Genomic DNA, 25,442 nt, shown 5'->3' with positions numbered 1-25,442 from the left:
AGGTCCTGCGAGCCCATCCCGAAATGCATGCCGTTATGCCTCCGTGGCACCAGGCCGAGGCGCTGGTTTGGTTTGCCGATACTGTAGACAATAATCCATAGCATTAGCAGGTATCGGCGGCTCGGCCTACAGTGAACGTGCGCAAGGCTTGGCCAGTTCCGGGCATTGCAAGCTTGCCACCCGGCACCAGCTTCCCGCCCATTCTTTGCGCGCCAGCGAAGAAGGCGCATTTATCATGTCGACTTCACTTCGCAAATCGGTGTCGCTGCTAGCAGGTGCGAGCACCCAACGCTGCTGCTGCTGCGCGTGCCGGCTGACCATCTTCCCTCCGTGAAGGCTTTGCGCCAGCCCGAATACCCTATCACACCTAACCAACCCTTTGGCCTCCCTTCCTGCCTCCCTGCCTGCCTGACTGACTATCTGCATGAATGCACGCATGCGCAGGGCTAAGGCGGCTGACATGCGAGGCGGGGGCGCCGTGGGCTCAGGCACGCGGGTTTCGCGCCGGCGCGTTGCTGTCAGAGGTGCGTGTCGGGTGCGCGTGTGCTCATGCGGTTCTGATTTGTGTGCTTGTGGTTGAAGATGTTGCCTCCGACCCTAATCCCAGCTCAACCCACATGCCCGCCTGCCCGCCCAAACCCAACAACACCTGCTGCTTCCCAGCCTCTCTCTCTCCACCCCCGCCAATCCTCCCATTCAGGTCGCCGCCACCGCCGGGGCCAAGTCGGACGCGGAGGCGGAGGACCCGGCGTCCATCGAGGCGTTCCGCAAGTCTAAGAACTTCCGGCGGCGTGCTGACGGGCGCGTGATGCTGCAGGGGCCCACAAGCGGCAAGTGGATGGAGGCCAAACTGGATGGGTACGTGGAAGGTGAGCCTTCGAGAGTGAGAGTGAGAGGTGGGGGCCGGGAGGGAGGGTTGTAGATACCAGCCCAAAACTGAACCGAACCCAAGGTGGGGTGGGAGGGATGGAAGATGGGCGATATGGGGTGGGAGGTGAGAGAGATGGGGGCCGGAGGGGGGGGGGAGCGGGGTGGGGAGAGAGATGAGGGCCCGGAGAGAGGGGTGGAGGTGAGGTGGAGAGGCAGGTTGTGGCAAAGGGACGTGGTAACACCTCTGCCACCGCTCTTCAGGACACCGCGCGCCATCGGCCCGCCCTCCAATCCTCCCTTCCTTCCCCAGCCCCAGCCTTACTACCAACCGGCCCTCGCCTACCGGCCCTTATACCCCACTTCATCCGCCCCTCTCCCTCAAGCCTCAACCCTCAACCCCCATGCCCCATCTCCCTCCCCCCCCTGCCTCCAAGGCTCGCTGCTGCTGCTGGCGCCCGACCACGGCGTGCACTACCTGGTGTCGGAGGACCTGAGGCAGATCGACCTCAGCAATGACCAGCTGGTGGTGAGCGAGGGCGAGAGAGAGAGAGATGACTGCGTGTGGGGGGAGTTAGGTTTGGATGCGGACAGGGGTGGATAATTAGGTGCACAGGGATGGCGTGACGTGTTCTTAGGTGTAGGGTACCGGGTAGAGGCTCTTGTTGACAAATGAGGTGGTGAGTAAGAGGCCGGTTGGAGGAGGACGGGGAGGAGGGCGAGGGCCTGGTGTGGCTCCTTCTGCACGGTTGTGTGGTGCGTGATGGGATGACGGGGTAACGGGTTCGGGACCCGTGCCTGCCTCATGCAACGCCCATCCCTTCTTCCTGTCTAAGCACCCCCCCACCGCCCCCATTGCCTCAACCGCCCCCACTGCCCCCAGGGTCAGCTGTTTGGTGAGGGCGGCTGGGAGCAGCTCATGCAGCCGCTGTACACACAGGTGCGCGGGTGGTGTGGGAGGTGCGGGAGGTGCAGGTGGTGTGGTGCGGGAGGTGCAGGCGTTGTGGTGCGGGCGGTGTGTTGCAGTGCACAAAGCCACGGGTTGGAGGTATGGAGGGTGCGTGTGGCGTGATGGGGGCCGCGCGGGATTTGCCCCGGCATGTGCCGCAGGATGCGCCGCATCGGGTTGTCTGGCGGCCACCCAGCCCAGTCGTTGCAACTTTGACGCAACGCACAAGACCCCAAACCCACCCAACCACACGGTCGAGTGAATGACACGCGTGCACATCTGCGCGCTTGCAGACGGCGGAGGGCGCGCTCAAGCACGTGCGCATGAGCCCCGCGCAGTTCCGGGCCATATTCACGGTGCTGAAGGAGGCGCCGCCGCCAGATGACGGCGGCGGCTTTGTCAGCGCGGCGCCGCCGCCCTCCTAGGCGCCTGCGGAAGGAGGGCTTTACCGGGGGGTGTGGGGTTAGTGAGGGGGGGGATAGTACCGAGTAGGGTGGGACAGCAGGGCATTAGCGTGCACAGTGCCGAGTGAGATTGTGTGGATTGGGAACGGTACTTTGTTGAAGTGGGCCAGCAGGCGTAGGCAGCTGCATGCATGGTAGGTGAGGGCTGCTGTGGCGGAGGTTGTCAAGAACACGGGCACTGGCAGGGGCACGCGCACGGAACGCAAAGCGACACGCGGAGCAGGCGGCAACGGCGCGCACAGCGGCCTTGGAGGAGTGGAGCTGGATGGCGCCACGCCGGTGCCGCCTGCATCCCTGCTCTGGTTTTAGCGTTGTTCGGGTACGGTATTCGTAGAATTAGTGTGCCTCAACCGAATCTTTGTGGCACCGAGAGCGTTGAAGAATTGGAACGAAGGAATAAGCATGTGCCACCTCTGGGTCCTGCTTGGTCAAACGCACGCGCACGCAGGGTGTGTGCAACGATTTTGTTGTTCGGTTGATTTTGTGCCGAGTTGGGGACACGCTGTGGTTGACTTGTAGGTTGGGAAAGTGGGAAACGGCGGGCATGGCAGGTTTAGGATCCGGTGGTCGGGTTGGTCATGAGTTGGTCCGGCGTAGGCTGGCGCGGAGCAGGGTCTGCAGGGACGCGAGGTGCCGGCGGCTCGGGAGGCAAAACATGGAACATTCTTACATTCTTACATGCACTTGGCGCACCGCGCACGTCACGCCACGTCCTTGTTAGGATTTGAGTGCGATGCAAGGCTGCCTGCCAAGGCGCCATAGGCGTTCTGGTCAGTTCTGGTCAACCCGTCGATCCACGGCTGGTGCGGCTGCGGGAGCCACACACATCGGGACTACGCTTTCCTGCCCCTTGCCATGTTCCATCACGTGCGGCTGCCGACCCGCAGCCTTCCTTCACCCCATCCTTTCACCGTATCGCTTCAGCAATCGGCACACAAGCGCCCCCACGTAACCACATGCTCTTCGATGCCGCCATCACATGGTGCGCATTCCGACGCATGTCATTAATACGTCTAGAACACAGTCAAATTTGCCTAGTGTAGAAACCAGCAACAGCCCTTGATTGGCCACTGACAACGCCGGTGCGTAGGTAACACGCCAAGGACCGCCGAACTCCGAAGCGCCCCCAGCCGGCCACTCACACACGTGGCAGCCTGGGCGAGGCCAAAATCTTCAAACCAGGTGATGACAATATACAGCTTTCGGCACACGGTCAGTCACCATCTCGGCAGCTCCACTGCTCCGTGCCACCCACCGACTACTAGTTGATGCCTGCTTGCGCCCCCGCGGATGTGCAGCCAACACGTCACGCCACATTTGCTCCTTCTCTAAGCCCCGTACTTCCTGCTCCCTGCTTCTTTGATTCCCTGCTTTCCAGCTCCCTCTACTTGCTGTCGACGTGGAAGGCCATGGCCCAGAAGCCCACCTCCAGCTCCGCCACCCGCCGCACCGCCGCCTCCGCCGCCGCCGCCACAGCCGCCGCCTGGTCTGCCGGCACGGCCGCCAGCGCCGCGTCCGCCTGCACGGCCAGGTCCGCCACGTACTGCAGTACGGCACGGCGGCACAGTACGACGGAGTAGTTGCACAGGTGAGGTACGACCGTACGGGTCAGGGCAAACGGATGCGACATGGCACAAACCGACCAGTTCTCCCTCGTGCGCCCCTAACGCATCGCCACGCACACAGGAGAAACACACACGTATTGCAGCATGCACCTTTCTCGGTTCCCTTAACAGCATCAACACACCTGCACAACACCTGCACAACACACCTGCACAAACTCCTTGGAGCCCCAGCGCTCCACGAACTCGTCATACTCGGGAGCCACGCGCCCGCGCTGTTGGAGGAGGATGCGGAAATTGTTGTGTGCGTGCGCGAGCAGAGGGAGTGAGCAGGGGTGAGCGAACCCCAGCAGGGCATGGCAGGTTGTAAGAGGATGGTATGGACGGAACAGTACTCCGCCACAGTCAAAAGAGTGGATGGCACGAACCCAAAACACGCAGTATCGAAACCCAGGCCTCCCCCAGTTTCAACCGGTTTAAGGAAGCAAAGTTGCCTGTCCCCCATGGCCCCCTCCCTCGCTCCCACCACCCATCCCCATCCCCACCTCCAGGCCCCCTCATCCCCCTCCCCCGCCCACTCCCTCACCAGGCTGCCCCACGCGGTGTTGTAGCACGCCTCTATCGCCCAAAACACCACCGCCAGCACCGCGTACGGCGCCGCCTTGCCCGCGCCGCCGCCGTTGTCGGCGCCCGCCGCCGCCGCCGCCGCGGGTGCGAACAGCTGCTCCACCCAGGAGATGTAGTCGCGGGCGGCGGGCTGAAGCGGCGTGCCTTCCAGCTGCAGGCCGCGCTCCGCGGCCTTGGCCTTGAACCAGGCCACCTCGGACTGGCGGTGGGAGAAAAGGTGGGAGCGAGGAAAGTACGTGAATCCGAAAATGGTCATTTGGTCGGTTGTGATGTGGCGGCTTGTGATGACCAGGGTCCCGAGCGATGTAGGCCACGCTAGGCACCGCAACGCACCAAGTTGGACGCGGACCCGGCGCAGAAGGAGGAGCAGCTGCGCACAGCCCTTTGAGCCTGTAGCCTGAAAACACCGTCATGAAAACCTCGTCCTGAGGAAGATGTCTTCGAAGAGCGTCAGGTCAGCCCCACAGGCTCTAAGGGCTGTGCGCAGCTGCTCCCGCCGCTGCGCCGGGTCCGCGTCCAACTTGGTGCGTTGCGGTGCCTAGCGTGGCCTACATCGCTTGGAACCTGGTTGACAGGAGCAAGGGCTCAAGGCATAAGGGCTTCCGGGCTCTTGAGTGGTTGGGGCCTTGTTATCGTGTTTCCTTTGTTGCGAGAAATGAATTTCCCTTTGGCCTTTACGTTTGCTGCAGGGCAACTCGGTCTGGCGGTGAGAGAAACACATGCACACACACATACACACACACGCACACACACACACACACAAACACACACGCACGCACACACACACACACACTCTCACACGCACACACCCGCCCGCCCGCACGCACGCACGCACGCACGCACACACAAACACACACGCACGCACACACACACACACACTCTCACACGCACACACCCGCCCGCCCGCCCGCACGCACGCACGCACGCACACACACACACACACGCACGCACACACACACACACACACACACACACACACACGCACACGCACACGCACACGCACACGCGCACGCGCACGCGCACGCGCACACGCACACGCACACGCACACGCACACGCACACGCACACGCACACGCACACCCACACACACACACACACACACACATACACACACACACACACGTACACACACACACATGCACATGCCCGTGCGGCCGTACCTGTAGCGCCGCCATGCCGCCCAGCAGCACGTCCAGGTGGTGGTCCGGCGCCGCCAGCATGGTGGCGGCGGTGAGGCGCACGAAGGAGCGCACGTAAAAGTAGTCCTGGACCAGCCAGGTGTTGAACTGCGCGGGCTGGATGGTCTGGTGGTCCGAAGGGGGGAGGGAGGGAGGGAGGGAGGGAGGGAGGGAGGGAGGGAGGGAGGGAGGGAGGGAGGGAGGGAGGGAGGGAGGGAGGGAGGGGAGCGGTCTGTAACATGTGAAGGCGGAGTGGGTGGTGCCCGGGGTGTGAAACGGGGGGGGGGGGGGGGCGGGCGAGAGGCCTGGCGGCAATGCCGGCAAGCAGACGCAGAACTGGCCGGGAAGCTCCGACAGGCGACGATCACCGGCCCCTGGCGAGCTACGAGCTACGAGCTACGAAGTACCGGGCATGGGCCAGCGCGTGAGGGGCCGGGCACTAATACGGGTGTGGCAGCCGGCGCCGGGCAGCGCGCTGAGAAAGTGACTCAGTCAAGACCCGCCGACCCACATTGCGCCGACGGCCGCCGAGCACCGTCGCTGACCCGACATGGCTCACCCGATCAGCGATAGCGTCCAGGAACGGGTGCGAGGTCGCTTTTGCCCACAGGCCTTCCGGAAGGCCGGCCTGAATCGATGCGGTGGTGACCGGGGCCATTTTCGCGGCGGTGCAGAGCTTTAATGGTATCAAGTAATCCGACTGGTGGCAGAGAAAGGCTACGGCGCGCAGTTCGATCGCAAGCCGGCAAGGATCGAATGCGAACGGAAGCGTCCGAAGCGTTCAAACAGCTAAACACGAATGTGACAAGGGGTGTCAGCTTTGTACAGCTGGAAAATGGGCTGAGCCCCATGTAGCGCAAGGGGATGTGACGATGGGCACCGGCGACATGAACAGCACCCTTGCAAGCCCATCCAGCGGGACTGGCCACTATGCCAACGCCGTGCCGAGGCACCGACATGCCCTGTCCCCGCCACGCCACGCCACCTTACCCACGCCACTTCACGGTCCATGATATCCCAAATGCACCTCACCCACATCCCACTCAAGCACCGCAAACGGCTAGCCGGGCTCGGGCGCGGGATCCCGGGCCGCGACACATGTAAGGCTCGGGGACGCATGGTTTGGCTGTTGCAAACAATTTCGACATTCTTGCCCCAAGACGCTTGTCGTCGACATGTTTTGATACATGGATGTAAGATATTTAGGGGCCGAGAGCTATACTCGCGAACTGAAGAAAGTCAAGATGTCCATGGACTCACGAGGTCGCTTCTCGCTCCGGCCGAGTTTTCCCTGCCGTCTATTTTTCTACAATAGGTAATTGCAATTAATAATACGTGGCACTCGCGGTTTGTGCCAGTATGGCACTTTTTGTCAACGCACGCACGCACGCACGCACGCACGCACGCACGGACAGGGGCAATCCTGGGGGGCTTCGCCCCCCCCCTGGATCGCTTCGCTCGGGGGGCTCAGCCCAAAAATGCACTGTGTGCATGCATGATGCATAAATGAAGCATGACAGCCATGCGGCATACCGCCGATCGCACAGCACGCACCCCTCAAGTCTGCCCTGCAAGCCTCTCCCGCCCTTCTCGCCTTCGCCCGCGCACCCTCCCTCCCCGCGAAGTCCCACCCACCCACCCACGAGCGCCCGCCCCATACACAATCCTTCCATCCGCCCCTGCTACTGCCGCCGCCGCCGCCTCCAGCCCTCCTCCGCACGTCTATGCATCTGTTCCTGCTACTGCCGCCGCTTGCGCCGGCCCCGGTGCTGCTGCTGCTGCCACTGCCACTGCTACTGCCAAACCCAGCAGCCCCGCCAGCCGCGCCTCCAGATCGGCCTTCTTGCCGCTGACCGGCGCCTTGCGCGCCTTGAGGGCAACCTGTGGTGTTGGGGCATGGTGTTTGGGGGGGGATGCTGTCAAGCGCCACCAGGATATGTCGGGCGGGCGAGCCGTGCAGGGATCAGAGATGAAGGCGTAAAATGCCGGTGGCTGGCTTTGCAGTCTGCTACAGCCCACGCACAACGGCACAGCGGGTCTGAGGTGAAGACATTGAACCCGGCCCCCGCCCTTGTCGCGGGCCCCTACCCCGTGCCACCCCGTGCCGGGCTCCTGCAGTCGGTCACATGGCCCCATCCGCCCGCACACGCCCACACACGCCCGCACACGCCCGCACACGCCCGCGCACGCCCGCACACGCCCGCCCACACGCCCATGCCCACCTGCAGCTCCGGGAGGGTCAGGCCGCTCAGCCGCCCTGCCGCCACCGCCGCCGCCACCTGCATCATCATCAGCAGCAGCGGCGAGCACATGCCACCGGGCGATGCAGCGTCAGGCCACATGCAAGGAACACGTCGCGATGACGAGTGGGATCAACTCCAGACAGCCGAATGGACATGGGTGCATCGTACCTCACGCCCGCCCACGCCCTGAGCCCCACACGCCCTCCCGCCCAAGGCATCGGGCCTACTGCTAGCAATGCACGCCAGCTCGATTGCTTGGTTGGGAGCACGACATCTCTCGCCTCCGCTCGCCCCTGCCCCCCCCGGTTATGTCGGGCTTGACCACCCCATCTGTCACCACCGCGCCCGCATGGCCGCACCTTGGCCTCCACTGCTGACGCATCCAGGTCGGATGCCTTGGTGCGCTTGCGAGCCGCAGCCGCAGCCGCTGTAGCAGCAGTAGCAGCAGTGGCAGTAGCAGCAGCAGCCGCTGCTGTTGTCGCTGCACCGTCTTCCCCTCCCGCCGGAGGCACTCCATCTCCATCAACTCCTTCCGCGGTGGTTGCTGCGGGGGCGGGAGCCGCCGCTGCCGCCGCCCGCTTCATCACCTTGGCACCTGCCGCCGCCTTGGACGCCAATGATTTCTTGGCCGGCGCTACCGCCGCCGCCGCCGCTGTCGAAGCGGATGCCGCTGCCGCTGCCACTCCAGCCGCCGCCGCCGCCCCCGCTGCCTCTCCCGCCGCACCCGGCCCAGCGGTGAGCGGCACATCGCCCTCGGCTGCCACCGCGCCTGCGGCCGCTGCAGCAGCCGCGGTTGCCACCGCCGCCGCCTTCGCGGCAGCGGCGGTTTTGGGCTTCTTCTTGGGAGGGGGCGCGGCGCCGCCGTCGACCCCTTCGCCAGCTACGGCCGCAGCTGCGGTTGCTGCAGCGGTCTTTACGGGTCGTTTTTTTGCGACAGCCGGCGCTGCCGGCGCGGTGGCAGTCGTGCCGCCCGCCTCCACCCCCGCAACCGCTTCCCCGCTCGCGGCTTCAACTCCTGCACCCGCTGTCGCGGCTGCGGCTGCAGCTGCGGCTGCTGCCTTTGGCACCTTGGGCTTGGCAGCCGGCTTGGCTCCAGCCGGCTTCGCCGCAGCGCCCCCAATGGCAGGCGCCTTGCCACCTCCCTTCCCTCCTCCTCGCACCACGCTCGCAACACCTCCTCCTCCCGCCTTGAGCGCCGGTCGAGATGCGGCGAGCCCCGCAATGCCGCGGCCGGCGCCAGCCCTGCTGGCGAAGCCGCTGCCAAACGTGGGCGCGCGCAGCGGCAGCCGCGCTGTCCCGCCCGCTGCCGCCGCCGCCCCCGTGCCAGCCGCTGCTGCCCCCGTGCCGGCCGCCGCACCCGGCGCAGGGACGGGAACTGTGGCGACCAGACCGTGCTGCCGCGCCAGCTGCGGTCCTGGCGCGCCCCCGCCGCCGCACTGTGGGCGCGGTGAATGAGGTTAAACAAAGCCACACAGGTTACGCTCTGGAGCTGAGACGCTCTTGAAGGCAGGGGAGAGGCCCGGGTGCAGATACCGTAGTTGTGTGTGCTACGAGGCAGAGCCTGCGGTCAGACGCCACCGCAGGGGCGCCGCATGTCTCACCCCCGCCCCCTCCCACTCCCTCACCTCCGCGGCCTCCGCCTCCAGCTGCGTCGCCCGAAATGCCTGGTGCCTGTGTTGCAGTGATGTAGTTATGGAGTCATGGAGTGGTGGAGTGATGTAATGGTGGAGTGAACGGTAGGGTAGAGCAGGGCACGACGAGGTATCCATGCACATGCAACTCATGCAACACACCGTCAACACAAAAACATACCCTACATACGCAGTCAGCAAGACCCTGCTGGCGCCCCACCCCCCGCATCGTTGCCTTCGTCGCCTCCCTCGCACACAACCCACGACTCACTTTGCCCACAGCCCGCGCTCCCGCTCCCGCTGCTCCGCCCGCGCCGCCGCCGCCGCCTGCAGCGCCTCGTCGCTGCTGCGCGCCAGCATCGCCTCCCGCACCGCGGCATTGCCCTCGAAGGCCGCCCCCTCCTCATCACCGCCGTGACCGTCGCTGCCGCCGCCTATGCCCCAGCCGCCAAAGCCGCCGCCAAAGCCGGCGCCAAAGCCGGCGCCGCCACCGCCACCACCGCTTCCGGGCTCCAGCAGCGTAACGCGCCGAAGCGTCACGGCAGCCGGCGGCAGCTGCGGCGGCGCGGCAAAGCTGCCGCCAGCCGCCACCGCCGCCGCCGCCGTCCATCCGGTGTTCTGTCCCGCGGTGGCTGCTGCTGCTGCGCCGCCGCCGCCGTCCTGCGTCTGAGTCGGATGCTTGCCTGACGCCAGCGCCGCCGCGGCCGTCGTCCAACCGCCACCGCCGCCGCCGCCGCCTGGCGTTGCCAACGTCGCTGCCGGGCTGCTGACACCCCTGTCACTTCCGCCTCCTGCGGCGCCTCCAATGGCGGTAGCGGCCGCACTAGCAGCAGTAGCCGCAGCGGCAGTAGCGGCAGTAGCGGCAGCGGCCTGCTGCAGCCTTTTGGCCAGCGCCGCCTCGGCCCCTGGCGGCGCCGCCGACCCGTGGGACACGAGGCCGGCGGGGCCCCAGAACGGGCAGCCGCTGGCGGCGGCCGGTGCGGCGGAGCCGGCGGCCAGGTCCCGAGCCAACTGCAAACGTGGGAGGGGAGCGGGTAGTGGGGAAGTGGTTGTGACTGACTGACTGGTGTGCTTAGCGGGATGGGTACGTGTGCGCTGTGAACGCGAACGCGCACTTCGTGACAGCCCTTGTAACACAAAATCCGTATACGCTCACCGCACATTTCCACGCCACCCACCCACCAGCTCCACCACCTCTGCCTCGCTCATGCCGCCCTGGGCCGCGGGCACCCGCGCCAGGCCGCCAAACTCCACTCCGCCGCCTCCCCCTCCCCCTCCTCCTCCTCCTCCTGCTCCTCCTCCCCCTCCTCCTCCTCCTCCGCCTCCTCCCCCTCCTCCGCCACCACCCGCAGCCCCCGCCGCCGCCACGGCAGTAAAGGACGCGGGCGCCAGCCACAGGCAGCAGCCCGGCACGGTGCGCGCCTGTTCAGGCTCGGCCTCGGGGCTGGCTGCCACCTCGGCTAGCCAGCCGCCCAGACGCGGCGGCAAGACTAGCCCGTAGGCCCCCAGCCAGCCAGCCGCTAGCGCGGCGCGGGCGGCGGCGGAGGCGGGCAGCGGCCGGGCGGCTAGCAGGTAGGCGGGCCTGTGTGTGTGTGTGCGTGTGTGCAGGGGACGGGGAAGAGGGAGAGGCAGGCGAAGTAGGGTGGGGTCGACAGTTGGGACACATACCCCGCAGCACGCAAGCAGGCACCTTACACACATACAAATGATGTCACGCACCAACAACCCCCGTGCTTCGGGACCGACAAGGAAAGTACCGGTGCCCCCACACCGCTTCTCGGCTCCACTCACACTCCGGGTCCCACCACCAGGACACGGGTCTCAGCCAGTCGTGACACCGCGCGCCGCAGAGCCGCCCGGTCCGCAAAGAGCGCCGCCAGGGCCGCGTCCTCAGCCGCCGCCTCCTGCTTCTGCTGCTCCGCCTCCGCCGCCGCGCCCGCACTTGCACCCGCACCCGCTGCCGCGCCCGTGCCTGCCATGGACGTAACACACGCCTCCGCTGTTGCAGGCGCCTCGCCCGGGGCCGGTGCCGGGGCCTGACCCGGCGGCGGCTGTGGCGGCTGTAGCAGGGAGATGCGCTGGAAGCGGTACACGCCTGCAGGGCAGGGCCGGGCGGGTGAGGTCGCGTGACTCGCGAGTAGGGGGCTATAGATGTTGGCCAGAGAGAGAAAGTGCGAGCGGTGGTGGCCATTCCAGCCCTGCACAACTGACAACAACCAACACACATACACACACACACACACACACACACACACACACACACACACACACACACACACACACACACACACCGCCGTGTTGCTGCATCGCATACACTGTCTTTGCGCTCTGTTTTCCATTTGCTCAACACACACATACGAACGTTGCGGTCGGCTCCCAAGGCCCCACCTTCCTCGCAGCCCTCGCTCACCCGCGCCGCGTATGCCCAGTGCCAGCGTGCCGACGGCGGCTGTGGCGGCTGCAGGCAGTGTCGTAAGCGCCAGAGCGGGGGCCGTGTGGCGGCGGCCGGCGGCAGCGTGCAGGAAGTCACAGCGCATCCACACACTGCCGCTGCTGCTGCAGCCGACATTGCTGCTGCCGCCATCTACCAGGCTGTGCGGGGATAGCAGGGAATACACGTGTGGAGCGCACGTGGGCGTGTGAGGCATGTCTGGATCCAAGCCCAGTCCGGCGGCTGCATGCGCTGCCGACCCACATGAGCTGGGCTAACATACAGGCGGCGCCACACACCCAGCCTCCGTGCGGGGTCCATACCCCCACCCCACCCCTCATCCATCGCCAGCCACGCCATCACGCAGCCACAAACGGCACGCACCAGTGCCAGCCCGCCGCCCTCAGCGCCGCTCCCACGCCTGCCCCCGCAGTTGCCTGCAGCTCCGGCCAGCCCATAGGCGCGACCAGCACCGTTGACTTGACGTCGCCGACCCGGTAGCCCAGCCGGCCCGCGTTGACCGCGAGCGCCTTGTAGCCTGCAGCTGCGTTCGCCTGCAAGCAGCAGGCATGGCAATTTGAATACAACTGCATACTCGTATGTGGGTCGGGATTGAAGCCAGGACCGAGTTGCTCAGGGCGAGGGTTGGGGGCCAGCAACTTTTCCCGCGCTTGTGCTCTTTGAGCTCCTTCGAAAGCTTGCCTGTGCTGCCCGCTCCTTTCTAGCGCTCGCGCAGCCATAAATCTCCAGGCCTCACCTTCCCGCTCACCACCACCGCCACATGCTCCAGTTTGGGAGTGGGCCAGCAGACGCAAGGACCGCCGGGCTGCAGCGCCTGCAGCGCGGTCGCGAGGCGCCGCGCTGCAAATTGCTGCCGCACCCTTTTCCTCTGGGCTGCAAAGCTCTGGGCGCCTCTTTCCAACCCCGACTCGCCCTCTTCGTCTTCATCATATTCTGGCTCCTGCGTCCCGCTCCCGTCGTCGAGCGGCTCGCTGCAGGCTGGCACAGGCACCAGCAGGCGAATCAACGGCCCGGGCGGTTCCGCGGTCGCGGTGAGCCACAGCTGACGTTCAGAGTTGCTGAGGACGCCTGTCGGTGCAGTACGAATATCACGGGTGTCGGCAGCCATACTCGTATGTCATATATAAAGTGCTTTGAGCCAAGAATGCAAGAGGGTTTTAGAGTTTTGTGTGCCCTGCTGGCCCATTCCCCTCCCCAGCAACACCATTCTCGTTCCTGCTCCCCGCTGCAGCTCTTGCATCCGACGCGATTTCCCACATGGCTGCAGAACTACGGCAGGAGTTCCCGGCTGTACCTGCTTAGCGTCAGGCTTGGCGCGTGCGCGCCACCCGGCGCGCCGCGGCGGGCACCAAGTGTGCACACCTTGGTGCACGCGCCCTCCCACGCGTCAATGCGCGTGCAGTCACATCAGACCAACCGTCCGAAGCCGGCGTCTACCTAGCCATCCGTCAGTTGCATCCAATACATGAATGCATCAAGCTTCACCATGATGCATGCAACGCTGTGTAACGCGACTGTCCAGGAAAATAGGCGACTCGCGCCGAATCGCTTCGGTTTGTTAACGCGTCTTCTGTAAGCAGTACAAGTAATTCAGCTTTACCAGCTACAGTAACAAAATGCTGGAATAGACGTCAGCTGGCTCGGCAAATCCTCCAACTTCATCGCGTGACATCGTGGGAGAACTTGTGCTGCCGGCGCGCGCACCCAGCTTGTTTTGCTAGAGATCTTTGACACCAGGACATTTACACTGCTTGACGGTCCTCAGCAGCTCAAGCTTGACGCGACGCTTGGTACTTTTGAGAATTGACCCGAGCTCGGCACACTGGACGACTTATAATGCAGCAGCAGGGCTTCCGCTCAGTGCAGCGGCCAGCGCAGCTGCAGGTGCGTCCAGCGCTGACTTTTGAGGGCAAGCTTTTGGGCATTGGTCGTTTGGTCGCTCTGAGACTCGTTTCTGCGGTTTTCTCCACAGGCTCGCTGTCGCTGCCAGCCCTATCGCCCAAATGTGGTCATCCGTGCCAGCCTGTCGGATTCGCGGCCACATATGGGTAAGCGGGGGCGCGGCTGAGAAATCGGAGGTTCGCGCCGGGCCACTCGGGGACGAGGCTGCACCCAGCGAGGCTCGCTTTCCCGCCGAACATGTAGTAAATTCTATCGGGTTTCATTTCCGCGTGCAGTGGCGGTGAGCTTCCGGACGCAGTATAAGTGCGACTTTGGCCAGGCACTCGCTCTCGTCGGCGACTCGGTCACATTGGGCAGCTGGAAGGGTACACAGGCACAGCGGATGAAATGGACCAGCGGTGACCAATGGACGTGCACAGTGGCTCTGCCAGCGGGGTAAGTCCATGTTCAAGCCTCGCAAAGGCCATGTGCGCGCCGCGACCTTGCTCGGGGCACAGACGGAGTGAGGTCAAAGGACGCTCAGCAATATTGCGTTTGAATGGGGCCAGAGGTGATTCCGAAGCTGCCTGGGGGTCTCGGTGGCGGCGCGCTTCGGAACGTAACCCGCGTGTTCCGAGTGGCTGTGCTGGTCGCCACGCCTTGCTCCGCTTTGCTGCCGGCCTGCTGCCAGACCCCCGCTGCCTAAACAGCGCCGGGACTCGAGATGCTGCCCGTGAAGCCTGCCAGCTAACAACAGCCGCCGCATGGTTCCTACTCCCTCTCTTGCGACCAGGTCGGCTCTGGAGTGCAAGTACATTGTGGTGGACGAGCGCACGGGCCGCGAGGTCCGCTGGCAGGAGGGGGGGAACATGCTGGTCACCGTGCCCGCTAGCGTGCAGGTGAGGCTGGCGGCATGGAGCACGTTCTTTTTATTATTTGCACCGGTATGCAGTTTTCCAGGCTAATACCATGCTGGCCTATCAGGCCGGCACGCTAGATGACGATGCGTCCTGGAATGCAAGAGGCCCCAGCTTGGCTGCATGATTCTAAAGACGCACGGTCTCATGTCATTCTTGACGCCAGCACTAAAGTATCAAAACGAAGGATCGTAATCTTTACCCCAATGCCTGTAATTTATCTACCCGTACGCGCAGAGCCTACCCGTGGAGCAGTACGAGACGCGCATCTCGTGGTGCAAGCAGTACAGCTCGTTCAAGGCGCACCCGCTCACCAGCGTGGCCGCCGCCGCCGCCGGCATCACCGCAGCGGCGGCCGCCAAGAGCGCGGCGCCCGTGATGGCCTGGGCGGCGGCCAAGGGCGCCTCTGTTGCCGCCGCGGCGGCCGTGGGCAGCAGCAACAGCAGCAGCATCACGGCGACGGCCGTCGCCGCGCCGCCTCAGCAACAGCAACAGCTGAAGGCAGCGGGCGCGGGCGCGGCGGGTGCTGGGGGTGCGGGCACCGCCGCTTTGGGTGCGTTGCCAACCGTGTCCGCCGCCGCCGCGCCGGACGGCCTGGTCGCCACCATTGCCCAGGCTGCTGCGGACGCCGTATTGTCGGGCGCCTCCCTGGCTGGCCTGCCTGTGGCCACGCCCCCTCCCGGCATGGCCGCTGGCGTGGGCGCTGACGCCAGCAGCGGCGGCGCGGCGCGCTTCCACCTGACGCCGGCGTCCGAGGACGAGCCGCTGACGCTGACGCTACTGCCGCGCAGCACCAGCCCGCCGCTCAAGCTCAGCCTGAGCAACAACTACAGCCAGCTCATGGAGATGACCGGCGGCGGCAGTAGCCCCGGCGGCGGCAGTAGCCCCAGCGCCAGCCGCAGCAGCAGCAGCGCCAACCTAGCTGGCATGGCCGCGGCTTCGGCGGCCACCGCGGCTGCAGCGACCCCCGCCACGTCAGCACCTGCCGGCTCCACGTCAGCAGCCTCGCAGATCCGCAGCCACCCCATCGAGGTGCGCTGCTCCCCCTGGAGCGAGCCGCTGTCGCAGCAGCAGCTGCAGCAGCGCCGCGCCTCCTCCACCTCATCCTCCTCTTCCGCAGCCAAGCAGCAACAGCCGCAGCCGGCCCCCAAGCAGCCTGTGGCGGCGCTGCCGGCCGTATCAACCGCCAGCGTGTCTGCATGGGGCGCCGAGTACGACATGTACGCGAGCCTGTACGATGCGCCGTACATGCACACGGCCTTCGACCTGGACGCCTACGCGCTGTACGACACCCCCTCCGTGCCTGAGCCCGCCTCCGTCGCCTCCTCCGTCACGGCGCGCGCCCGCTCGCCGCTTGCCGGCGGCCGCGCCGCCAGCCCCGCCGCGGCCGCTGGCACTGCGGGCACCGCCGCTGCTTCGATCTTTGGCTCGCCGGGCGGCGTGAAGGCGGCCTCAGGCTGCGTTGACCCGCTGGAGTCGGCGGTGCAGGCCGCGCGCAGCAGCAGCCCATCCAAGGCCGCCGCCGCCGCCGCGGCTCCGACAGCCCCTCCGACTAGCGCTGGGGCCGCGGCCGCAGCCGCGGCCCCGGGCTCCGCTCCCGCGTACAACTCCATCTTCACTGACGCCCCGGCAGCTTCTAAGCAGCCACCCTCTGCAGCTGCCTCCGCCGCCGCCTCCGCATCAGCTACCTCGTCCGCCTCTTCCACGGACGCGGCCGCAGCCTCCTCTTCCTATCGCTCCACCTCACGCTCGGGCAAGGCGGTTGCGGACTGGGCCGGCCGCACGCTCTTCACCCTCTCCTCCGCCTCCGCCTCCGCCTCCATCCTCGACTCCGCAGACTCGGATTCCGACGAGGAGGATGACGAGGTGTCAGAGCACGAGGCGCGTGTCGCGCACGCGCTTACCGCGCCCGTGACTGCTGCCGACATGGCGGCGCTCCTCAAGAACATGGGCACGGCGCTGGGCCACTCCGTGCGGCTGCGCCACGGTGGCGTGGAGCCGGCGGCGGCAGACCTGCTCGAGTTGGACCGGCAGATTGCGCTGCAGTGCTCCAAGCTTTACCGCAAGCGCGATAATTTGTTGGTGGGCTTCGTGCGGCAGGAGACTGCGCGGCGGCAGCTGGCGCCCGCGGTGGCGGCGGCGGCGGCGGGAGGCAGCGGCGGCAGCGGTGCCGGGGGTGCGGGCGTGAGGGCGGGCAGTAACAGCGTGACGCCCATGTGAGGTGGTGGGGTGGGCGTGTGAGGCAGCCGCGTGAGGGAGCGGCGTGAAGGAGCCGCGCGAGGGAGCGGCGTGAGGCAAGCTGCATGCGGGAGCGGCGTGAGGGATCGGCGTGAGTGTGGAGAAGGGGCAAGGTGGACAGCCGGCAGCCGACAGCAGCGGAGCGGAGCGGAGCGGAGCGGAGCGGAGAGGACAGAGGAAACGACACGGACAAAACGGAGAGCGGACAGCGCAGCGCAATGAGCGGGGCGTCGGAGCCGCCGGAGCCGTCGATAACAATGGCACCAGCATCGGAAACGAAACGGTAACGGCGGCAGGATGGAAATGGAGAGAGGAGTGGGCAATGGGAAGGGAGGGGGGCAAGCGGCGCCGCAAGCGGGCGTGGAAGGCCTGTTGTGCGGGTATGGGGGTTGCCTGGCTGATGATGCTTGTGTGCGTGTGTGCACCCTTCACACGCACACATATCTCACAAGCCGGCACCATCCCACCGGGGAGCACAGCAGCGCCGAAGCGCGTCCTCTGCACGGCGCTGCGAGAGCCTGAGCGGCCTTGGCGGCCGGGGTTCTATGAGTTCGTGCGGGCATTGCGAGTCATTCCCGACGTTGCTTTCGTTTGCTTGATTTGCGGCATGTATGGGATTGCTAGCAGGATGGGCACTCTGGAATGTCCGGCAAGTTTTGGAGCATACATACGCAAGCATGTGTGCGGAGCTAATTTCTTATCTTGTAGGGGGTTGTGCGGGAAACCATATGTTCGGAACGCCGGGAGCTGAGTTAAGCAGGAACTCTTATCTCACCTGGCGGGCCAGAGTGTGACTTCACTTCGAACCATAGCCAGTGGCTGGCAATCGCACGAAACGGCTGCAATCCATCATAAGTCGGGAGGGCATGGCAAGCACGATATGTGAAGTTTAATCACAGCATGCAGCGTGTGCGTCTGCCTCGACAACGGAAGCCACAGCGGGGGTTTGAAACTGCTACATTGAGTAAAAGAAATTGGCAATTCTGAGACGTCTGAATCATCTTTTGATGAAGTTAGCGCGATGCCCCCACGATGGAGGACCATTGGTGGTATTACGGTACTCGGGGTGGGGGAGGAGAAACGGGAGATGGACCGGTTCAAGAAATGAGCTTTGTGGATGCGTGCGGTGGATACGGTAGCGTGCCTGCTGCCTGTTGCGGGAGCGTGCCGTGTGCTGCGTATGTGCGTGTGCGAGGCGATGTGCATATTTTATGAAGAGCAGGAGGAGGTATGTGTTGAAGCTTTTGAACTGCTGCAGGTGGCAGACGGCATGATGGGTGAGGAAGGCGGTTGCACGACTTGTTGCGAGACGAAGAACACGTGAGAGTCGGCAGTTGCATAGCGAGCGTTCCCGGGGCGGGGGGGGGGGGGTTCGAACATTGTGGAGGAGTGAGCGGGCGTGGCGTGGCGTGGCGTGTAGCGGGTTTGTTGTGACGTGTCCTGGGCTCTCGCCTTTCCAACACATATAGCGCCGCATCGCGATGCAGCGTATTTAAGAGTGCCCGCCTCACATGAGTTAGCAAGAGTGTGCGTGCTCGCGTATGGTCCAGGAAATGCCTGAGTCCTAAGTTTGATCCTTTGTGTCTATCTGTGCCTGCTTACTGTGTGGGTGACTGCGTCCGCACTTCGTCATATAGGCCATGGGAGCGTGTGTGTACGCCCATGCCATCTGTCAAGTCTCGTTTGGATGTTCGAAACAAAGAACGTGGCGCGGGCTCGTGCGGGCGGGGAAATGTGGCCGAAGGCGTGACGTCGGCCACACTCGCCGCCGCGCGCTTGCTGCGCTGCTGGACGGGTGTGAGTGTGTATGATGCGGAGACATGTGTGTGTGTGGACGACAGATGCATGTGCTGCAGTTTTGGATTTTATCAGTAGCAGCAGAAGCCGCGGAGGGCCGGGGCGAGGCGGGTCTTCAAATTCCCTCCCCGCCCGGCTAGGCGTCGTGGGAACTGTGCACACCCCTTCCAGTGTGTGCGCAAGAATTTTGGGAGTCTTGATTTACCGTACCTGACGAGTGTCCGGCAAACCTCTTTCTATGGGCCCACGGCGAGTGTGGAAAGCTTGCGTCTCTTACCCGTTCGTTTGCATGTGTGGAGAAGAAGTCGCCTGTGCGAAGTGTCCTCGAAACCGGAGTCAAGGAGTGTGGCACGATGCGCCCGCGCCTGTGCGCGTGGCAGTTGCCGGCACGATGTTTAGCCAGTGGGCGTTTGTTGGCGTGGCCGACTCGAAGAGAAGCTGTGTGGTGCCTCTAACTGGACGACTAGATGTACCGTAAATGCAGTTGCATGTGGGGTGCAAGCAGGCCCCTTTGACCGATTGACAGCACCGTAGTAGACGCTCTGTGTAACACTATCCATCAAGCCTGTCATTTCGACGCATTTCCCCGAGTTTCAGTCTTAAACAATGTGCGTGATTCCGCCATACGAGCGCAGCGCTGAGAGCGTTCCCACTGGTTCCCATCTTCCCATGCCTGATAGCCAGCAGCGCATGCAGCCCCCATCCGCGTGTGTGGAGGCGAGGGACCTGGGGGCGGGGCGGGAACGTTTCATCATCCGGCCGGCATAACAGACAGCGTCCGAACTCACATCCCCAGGAGTCAACAGCTCCGACGCCGCGTGCGTCTGCGTCTGAAACAGCCGCCAACCGCAATGCCATGCCTGCGAACGCGTGTGGCTGGGGCCCCTGCCGCCGCGCTGGCGAGGCGCGTGTGATCGGCTCGCTTGCAATTGAAGTGCGTCGTGAGGTCTGCGAACGTGTGCATGCATTCTGCCGCAGTGCTGGCGAGGCGGGTGCGTGGCTCGCTTCGTGGGGCAGTCAGCCCTGTGGAGGGAGCACCAGCCGCCGTGCTCTACAGGGCCGTGCACCACAAGGACCTTCGGCCTGCTTCCGCGGCCCCGCCCTGCTTGCGGTCAGCAATCAGTGCGCAGCAACACCAGGGGGGCCCGTGCCCGCCTGCCAGTGCCCCGCCTGGCAGTACCCCGCCTAGCCCCTGTTATGAAGTGAGTCAAAGATGCTCAGGTATAAGAGAAAGCTGTCGAGCATGACCGCTGTGCAGACGCGTCGCCGTGCGAGCGCTATTGACTCCATGGGCCGCAGCCCGTCGCAGCCTGCCCCCCTGGACGCCGGCGATCTGTGTGGTGCTATCGCCTGGCCGGGCGCCCGGAGCGTGAGAAATGTGCGTCAGCAAACTTCCAGCCAGTCAACAACTTGTCGGTACAGTAACTCCGGCGTTCGACCAGCCGCGCACCCCTGCCATTGCATATTGTTTGCCATCTGCTCGGGGTATGGGCGTCAGCTGCACCCGAAGGAACCTCGCCAACCTGCCTAAACCCTGTCCCATGGCAAACCCCTGGCACAGCGGCAGGCCGGGTTTCCATGCGCCCTTTCCCTAATGGCAGATTGAACTCTTCTCGCACAAATTAAATTGTGGCTTGTGCGGTTGTACCCCAGCACCGGAATCCTTGCGTGAGGCCCGGCTCATTTTGGAACCACTGCTACCACCGCTTGCATTGCGAGATTCTGTGACAGCCGGCGGGCTGTCAGTTCCAGCACACGACAACTTGCGACAACAGGCAACACCAGCGCGACGCCGCAGCCGCGCACACACCGCGCGTACAATGCCTATACCCGTGGCGACACGCAGCCACCTCCTCGCGCCCACACATGCAACTGCACCAAGCCGCTGCAGCAAGCCCACGACGGGCCCTGTGACATGCAGGCCTGGTAACCCAGTTGCCGCGCACACCCCACCACAACACAACACACGAACTGTCGGAGCCTGCGGCACACGTGTGTGTGTGTGTGTGTGTGTGTGTGTGTGTGTGTGTGTGTGTGTGTGTGTGTGTGTGCGTGTGTGGCGGGCACCAGTAGGTGACGCACCTGCACCGCTGAGCCACAAACATTTACTTGCCCACAATACCTTTACACCTTAACACCGGCATGCCATTCACACCAGCAGAACTAGGCGCACACGCTCATCAGGTGCCGAGAGCGTCTCCCGCCCGCGGTGAACATGACAGCATGACAGCATACATACACATGCCAGCATTACATTGAAAGCCTCCACACTTGAGTAAACCTCCGTCCATCAGCCATACACTGCGGCAGCGCTCCCACCGCCTTTTCGAGCTTTGTATATTATGCATACACATCAAGTCTTTTACGATACGGTTGTGCAAGAGACAACTGTGCACACCCCTGCATCGTTAGCGGGTGTCACGGCAAGCTCACGGTAGGCTGTCGCGTTGTATTAGTGCACAGTCAGGGAGGGGCGGGGCACCCAGTGAATCCCTGTGTAAGATGGCGCGCAGGCGCTTATATGTGTACAAACTGAAATGCATCACGTTCTTTGCCAAGGTTGCAAGCTCCCTCTCGCGCTTGCACACAATGCAGCACATGAAGTGTCAATACTGCGCTGGCATTGTGTCACCAGCGCTAGCAGCAATGCTGCGGCGCCGTCATGTGCAGTTGCCAGCCCACACGCCCCCGCCGCCCCTGCGCGCCTCCGCACAGCCTCCCACACATACCTCCACAGGTCCACTTTCCACACACTTCCACACACTTCCTCACATTTCCATACACTTTCCAAACCCATCCAAGCAAAACTCACACACACAACATTTACTTCCTTCACAGCCAGGGCACAGCTGCCCCTGGGTCGTAATAGTCGTCCTCCTCCTCCAGACCAAAGTCCGACTCGTATGTGGAGGCCGCCGCCGCCGCCGCCGCCGCCATCTCGCCCGACACGAATCCGTGGGTGCGCACCAGCCGCACCTGCAAACCACACACCGCAAGGGGGTTGCAAGGATGTTTGGAAAAGCGGTACAGGATGCACTGAAGAGGGGGTGGGGGGGAAGGGCGGGTACGTCCATGATTAATCAAGAAGAAACGAAGTTGTAGCCAGGCACATTTGCGGTGAGATTTCGCATGCGGACACGGGCCACACGGAGTTGGGGCGGCGAACCTCCCCACCTCCCGATCCTCCCCCCCCCACCTGCGACAGCAGGAACACGGCCCGCACCACGCGCGCGTAGTCTGGCCCGATGGCTTTGAGCGCCAGGTCCAGCGCCAGCCAGCCCCACATGAGCGGGCCCAGCAGAGACAGCGCGCCGCGCAGGGCGGCGTAGCGGGCGGTGGCGGCGGTCAGGGAGCGCTGGGCGGCCTGAGTAAGGGCGTGGCGGGGGAGGTTACAATCATGACTAGTTAAGGAGTGGAGGGAGGGGTTACATTCGTGACCAGTGATAGAAGCGGGGGGGGGGGTGTAGATACCAGCCCAAACTAAAACCAAACCCAATGCAATAGAGCGAGGAGGAGAGCGAGGCCGTGGGGGCTTAGAGGGGGGATGAGCGCGTGCGTGTGTTTTGTTTGAGGTGTGCGGTGTTCAATCGTGTGGACGGCGCGACTGCGACCGTGACTGCCAGCGCACACCACACGAGACGTACACGTCTAGGGCTTGCGCGTGCCGAGGCGTGTGCACAGCCCGCCGACACCCAACACAGCCCCCTCCTCTCCCTCTCCCTCCCCCTTCCCCATCCCTTCCTCCCCTCCCCCGCCTCTCCCGCCACCCCCTCACCTCCAGCACGGCCTGCTTGCCCCAGCCCGCTACCGCGCCCTTCACACCCAGGCCGCCCAGACCCGTGGCAGCCCGCAGCGCCGCCTGTGCGTGTGTGTGTGTGTGTGGGGGGGGGGTAGGGGGGGGGGCGGGGGGCAGACGGGATGGGCGGGTGGGGTGGGTGGGGGGTTCCATTCATGAGGCATTCAGAAGTAGGGAGGGAGGGGTTCCAGGCAGGTTGAAACGGTGCGGGGAGGGAGAGGTGCAGGAGAATGGAGGAGGTTGGCGTGAGGAGGGGAGAGGTGCGAGTGAGGGAGGAGGGAGGGGCCGCAAGACTGCGCGGCAGGTGACACGGCCCGCCACCCGCCGACAAAACACACAAACCGTAGGCGCTCTGTCCCGTATGCCCTCTCTTCCTCACCCCAACCCCACCCCACTCCCGGCCCCCCATACCTGGTATTTGAGATGTGAACAGACCAGGTTGGACGCCAACTGCTGCGCCGCCTGCTGCCCCACCTGTGCGTGTTGCCAGGTCAGCAGTTTAGCATGTCCTTAGCAGGTTGGCAGCGTATTGGCAGGCTAGCAGTGCATTAGCAGGTTAGCAGGTTGACAGGTTAGCAGGCTGACAGGTCACACTGGGTGAAGGGCTAGGCACGGACAGGCATTGCACAGCGCTGCAGCCTCCCTGCTGTGGACCTCCCACCCTCCATCCTGGACACCCTTACTCCCAAAGGCCCTCTTGTCCCTCTCGGCCCCACTCTCAACCCCACCCTGCGTTGTCCCCCACACCCACCCACCCACCCACCCACCCACACACACACACACCCAAACACACCTTGGTGACTGTCACCGCCCCCGCCAGGTTCAACAGCGTGGGGGCCAGGTCCTTCAGACCCAGACGCAAAGGCGCCGTCAGCCGCTCCGTCCAGTTGCCCCGGCCGCTGCCGCTACTGCCGCTACTGCCGCTGCCGCCACTGCCGCTACTGCCGCTACTGCTGGTGCCGCTGGCGCTGCTACCGGTGCTGCTACTGCCGCTGGTGCTGGCGCTGCTACTGCAAAGTCAAGTGGGGCGGGCGGGATTAGAGGGTGCGCAGGATGGGGCCACTGGGTGGGTCGGACAGCAAGCCCCCTCCCCGGCCGCCGTTTCCTGGTCCCTCAATCCAACACGCTCCACGATGCACCCACACACTCGCGCCCACTTGCGCCCCTCCGGAAACGCCTTACCCTCCCCACCCCGCACTCGTCGAATCGTCGAGTCATCAGGCTTGGGCACGTGATGGCGTGACCCTTCCAGCCCAGCTCCACCACGCACCTGGACGGCTCCGCTGCTGCCTCCTCGGCTCGTCCTCCGCCGCCTCCTCGCCCGCCTCCTCCTCCTCCCGCTGCTGCTCCTGCTGCTCCTCCTCCCACCACCACATCCACCGTGGTGAGCATGGCGAACGATGCCGCACGCGAGGGGTCTACCGGCTCCACACCCGCCCCATTCAGCCCTGCTGCCCCTGCCTCCCCCGCCCCTGCCCCTGCTCCTTCCCCTGTCCCTACCCCTGCTCCTGCCACTGCCCCTTCCCCTGCTCCTCCTCCTCCTCCTGCTCCTGCTCCTGCTGCTGCGCCTGCTGCTCCTCCCCCCACGTATTCGGCGCAGTGGTTGAGGCAGTGCAGGAAGATCTCGGTCTCCAGGTCGTAGGTGCCCAGGTTGCGGCTGCAGCGCACATCCAGCCTAGGGGACGGGGGGAGAAGGCAGGGGGAGGCGGGAGGTTTATGGGTTTGGTGGGATCTGGAAGGCCTGCTTGTGTGTTTGTGTGCATGTGCGCGGAGCGGAGAGGGCCCCCCCTAATCCCTCAACCCTGCTCCCACCCCTCCTGCAACCCCTCTTCTCCTCCCATCCTCTCATCTCACTTGTCCCGCACGTTGAGCAGTATCTCGCGGTAGCTGGGCCGGGCGCCGCGCAGCAGGTGGCCGCTGCCCGCCGCCAGGAAGCGCAGGTGGCTCTCCACCTTGTGCATGACGCTGCGCCGCCCACGGGCCGAGATGAGCGGTGGCTCGTCGCGCTCCACCTGTTTTTCATGATTTGGGGAGGGATTGGGGTTTGTGTGGAAGTTGTAGGAAGGGATTGGAGGCTTCGAAGGCGGGGGCGCGGAGGGATTGGAGGCGGGCGTGGGGAGGGATGGGGTGGGGTGGGGTGGGGTGGGAGAGGCCTGGAGGAAGGTTGGCGCCGTGGCCCTTGGGAAACCCCACTCGAGGTGCGGGGACAGCTCTGTGACACCTGTGCTGAGTCCCTGCTAAGCGTCCCGGCCTCACCACTAGGCTCTTGATAATGGGGCTAAAGGGAGACGCCGAGTGAAGGATGTTGTACAATGTCTCGAGCTCGTCGTCACTGCAGATGTCGAGCACGCTCCATAACTCAGCATCCACGTCCATCGGTGATAGAGGCTCGTCCAGGAGAGCCGGAGAAGCAGGCTCGACAACGACAGGACTGCCCTCAACTTGCACGCCACCGCTGCCCGGCGTAGCTGCTGCTTTCCCAGTGCTCGGCCGCGATGCGCTACTATATTGTGGCGCTACCCTTGGGTTGGGCCGAGGCTTGGGAGACTGCTGCTGGGCCCTGCAGGCGACGCATTGCGTTTGGGCGCGAGCGTCTCGGCGTCCAGAAACCGAGCCGAGCTTTTGCCTATAGAAATTTGAATTCATGCTTATGGTTGGATAGCGAGCAACTCCAGTAAACCGTTGGCAGTCCCGGTTCAAGTGTCTGAAATAGGCTTGCTGCTTGCTCTCCCTTCAAGTACTGCCCCGCTCCTATCTCCAGAATGTGAGGGGCACACGCTTCAACATGTAAAGCGTGACGAGGCGCCCCAGGAGACTCCGTGCCCCCACGAAACACAATCG

The 25,442-nt window shown here is 64.5% G+C and overlaps 5 protein-coding genes across 5 annotated transcripts; 2 read left to right on the top strand and 3 right to left on the bottom strand.

Moving 5' to 3' along the window:
* Positions 1 to 109: 109 nt before the first annotated feature.
* On the top strand, positions 110 to 3,155 carry CHLRE_09g407650v5 (uncharacterized protein). Its single transcript, XM_043066210.1, has 6 exons — positions 110 to 275; positions 445 to 524; positions 701 to 869; positions 1,305 to 1,396; positions 1,751 to 1,807; positions 2,110 to 3,155. The coding sequence occupies exons 1-6, from the start codon at positions 236 to 238 to the stop codon at positions 2,239 to 2,241; spliced, it is 570 nt and encodes a 189-aa protein (XP_042921506.1). The 5' UTR covers positions 110 to 235; the 3' UTR covers positions 2,242 to 3,155.
* A 2-nt stretch (positions 3,156 to 3,157) lies between these two features.
* CHLRE_09g407600v5 (uncharacterized protein) lies at positions 3,158 to 6,509 on the bottom strand. The gene is made up of 5 exons (XM_043066209.1): positions 6,206 to 6,509; positions 5,629 to 5,772; positions 4,429 to 4,668; positions 4,052 to 4,117; positions 3,158 to 3,823 (listed from the first exon to the last, which is right to left on the bottom strand). Exons 1-5 carry the CDS (start codon positions 6,302 to 6,304, stop codon positions 3,665 to 3,667), a joined length of 708 nt encoding a protein of 235 aa, XP_042921505.1. The 5' UTR covers positions 6,305 to 6,509; the 3' UTR covers positions 3,158 to 3,664.
* A 48-nt stretch (positions 6,510 to 6,557) lies between these two features.
* Positions 6,558 to 13,089, bottom strand: CHLRE_09g407550v5 (uncharacterized protein). The gene is made up of 11 exons (XM_043066208.1): positions 12,885 to 13,089; positions 12,709 to 12,786; positions 12,336 to 12,505; positions 11,931 to 12,112; positions 11,312 to 11,615; positions 10,703 to 11,102; positions 9,792 to 10,531; positions 9,515 to 9,560; positions 8,249 to 9,325; positions 7,869 to 7,925; positions 6,558 to 7,527 (listed from the first exon to the last, which is right to left on the bottom strand). Exons 1-11 carry the CDS (start codon positions 12,900 to 12,902, stop codon positions 7,369 to 7,371), a joined length of 3,231 nt encoding a protein of 1,076 aa, XP_042921504.1. The 5' UTR covers positions 12,903 to 13,089; the 3' UTR covers positions 6,558 to 7,368.
* A 440-nt stretch (positions 13,090 to 13,529) lies between these two features.
* Positions 13,530 to 19,367, top strand: CHLRE_09g407501v5 (uncharacterized protein). Its single transcript, XM_043066207.1, has 5 exons — positions 13,530 to 13,856; positions 13,945 to 14,020; positions 14,150 to 14,309; positions 14,647 to 14,752; positions 15,008 to 19,367. Exons 1-5 carry the CDS (start codon positions 13,809 to 13,811, stop codon positions 16,988 to 16,990), a joined length of 2,373 nt encoding a protein of 790 aa, XP_042921503.1. The 5' UTR covers positions 13,530 to 13,808; the 3' UTR covers positions 16,991 to 19,367.
* An 840-nt stretch (positions 19,368 to 20,207) lies between these two features.
* Positions 20,208 to 25,389, bottom strand: CHLRE_09g407450v5 (uncharacterized protein). The gene is made up of 8 exons (XM_043066206.1): positions 24,858 to 25,389; positions 24,456 to 24,613; positions 23,872 to 24,276; positions 23,395 to 23,611; positions 23,013 to 23,075; positions 22,581 to 22,664; positions 22,002 to 22,169; positions 20,208 to 21,781 (listed from the first exon to the last, which is right to left on the bottom strand). The coding sequence occupies exons 1-8, from the start codon at positions 24,975 to 24,977 to the stop codon at positions 21,638 to 21,640; spliced, it is 1,359 nt and encodes a 452-aa protein (XP_042921502.1). The 5' UTR covers positions 24,978 to 25,389; the 3' UTR covers positions 20,208 to 21,637.
* Between the last annotated feature and the right edge of the window lie 53 nt (positions 25,390 to 25,442).

The sequence above is a fragment of the Chlamydomonas reinhardtii genome, chromosome 9, assembly GCF_000002595.2.
Source record: "Chlamydomonas reinhardtii strain CC-503 cw92 mt+ chromosome 9, whole genome shotgun sequence".
NCBI classification, from domain to species: Eukaryota; Viridiplantae; Chlorophyta; class Chlorophyceae; order Chlamydomonadales; family Chlamydomonadaceae; genus Chlamydomonas; species Chlamydomonas reinhardtii.
Note: the sequence above shows the minus strand (reverse complement) of the source record. Positions and strands in the feature narration are given on the sequence as shown.

What these genes read in the sequence shown, in the direction of transcription:
- CHLRE_09g407650v5 (XM_043066210.1), top strand. Translation starts at nt 236, where the DNA reads ATGTCGACTTCACTTCGCAAATCGGTGTCGCTGCTAGCAG. An exon ending in CCGGCGCGTTGCTGTCAGAG is followed by an intron (nt 525 to 700) that starts GTGCGTGTCGGG and finishes CCTCCCATTCAG; the next exon opens with GTCGCCGCCACCGCCGGGGC. An exon ending in TGCAGCCGCTGTACACACAG is followed by an intron (nt 1,808 to 2,109) that starts GTGCGCGGGTGG and finishes GCGCGCTTGCAG; the next exon opens with ACGGCGGAGGGCGCGCTCAA.
- CHLRE_09g407600v5 (XM_043066209.1), bottom strand. Translation starts at nt 6,304, where the DNA reads ATGGCCCCGGTCACCACCGCATCGATTCAGGCCGGCCTTCCGGAAGGC. An exon ending in TGGACGCTATCGCTGATCGG is followed by an intron (nt 5,773 to 6,205) that starts GTGAGCCATGTC and finishes TCGGACCACCAG; the next exon opens with ACCATCCAGCCCGCGCAGTT. An exon ending in GCTCCAAGGAGTTTGTGCAG is followed by an intron (nt 3,824 to 4,051) that starts GTGTGTTGTGCA and finishes GCCGTACTGCAG; the next exon opens with TACGTGGCGGACCTGGCCGT.
- CHLRE_09g407550v5 (XM_043066208.1), bottom strand. An exon ending in AGGGCGGCGGGCTGGCACTG is followed by an intron (nt 12,113 to 12,335) that starts GTGCGTGCCGTT and finishes ATCCCCGCACAG; the next exon opens with CCTGGTAGATGGCGGCAGCA. An exon ending in GAGCGCGGGCTGTGGGCAAA is followed by an intron (nt 9,561 to 9,791) that starts GTGAGTCGTGGG and finishes ACTGCAACACAG; the next exon opens with GCACCAGGCATTTCGGGCGA.
- CHLRE_09g407501v5 (XM_043066207.1), top strand. Translation starts at nt 13,809, where the DNA reads ATGCAGCAGCAGGGCTTCCGCTCAGTGCAGCGGCCAGCGCAGCTGCAG. An exon ending in AGCGGCCAGCGCAGCTGCAG is followed by an intron (nt 13,857 to 13,944) that starts GTGCGTCCAGCG and finishes TTTTCTCCACAG; the next exon opens with GCTCGCTGTCGCTGCCAGCC. An exon ending in ACAGTGGCTCTGCCAGCGGG is followed by an intron (nt 14,310 to 14,646) that starts GTAAGTCCATGT and finishes TCTTGCGACCAG; the next exon opens with GTCGGCTCTGGAGTGCAAGT.
- CHLRE_09g407450v5 (XM_043066206.1), bottom strand. Translation starts at nt 24,977, where the DNA reads ATGGACGTGGATGCTGAGTTATGGAGCGTGCTCGACATCTGCAGTGAC. An exon ending in GGGCGGTGACAGTCACCAAG is followed by an intron (nt 23,076 to 23,394) that starts GTGTGTTTGGGT and finishes CAACACGCACAG; the next exon opens with GTGGGGCAGCAGGCGGCGCA. An exon ending in CCGTGTTCCTGCTGTCGCAG is followed by an intron (nt 21,782 to 22,001) that starts GTGGGGGGGGGA and finishes TGTGGTTTGCAG; the next exon opens with GTGCGGCTGGTGCGCACCCA.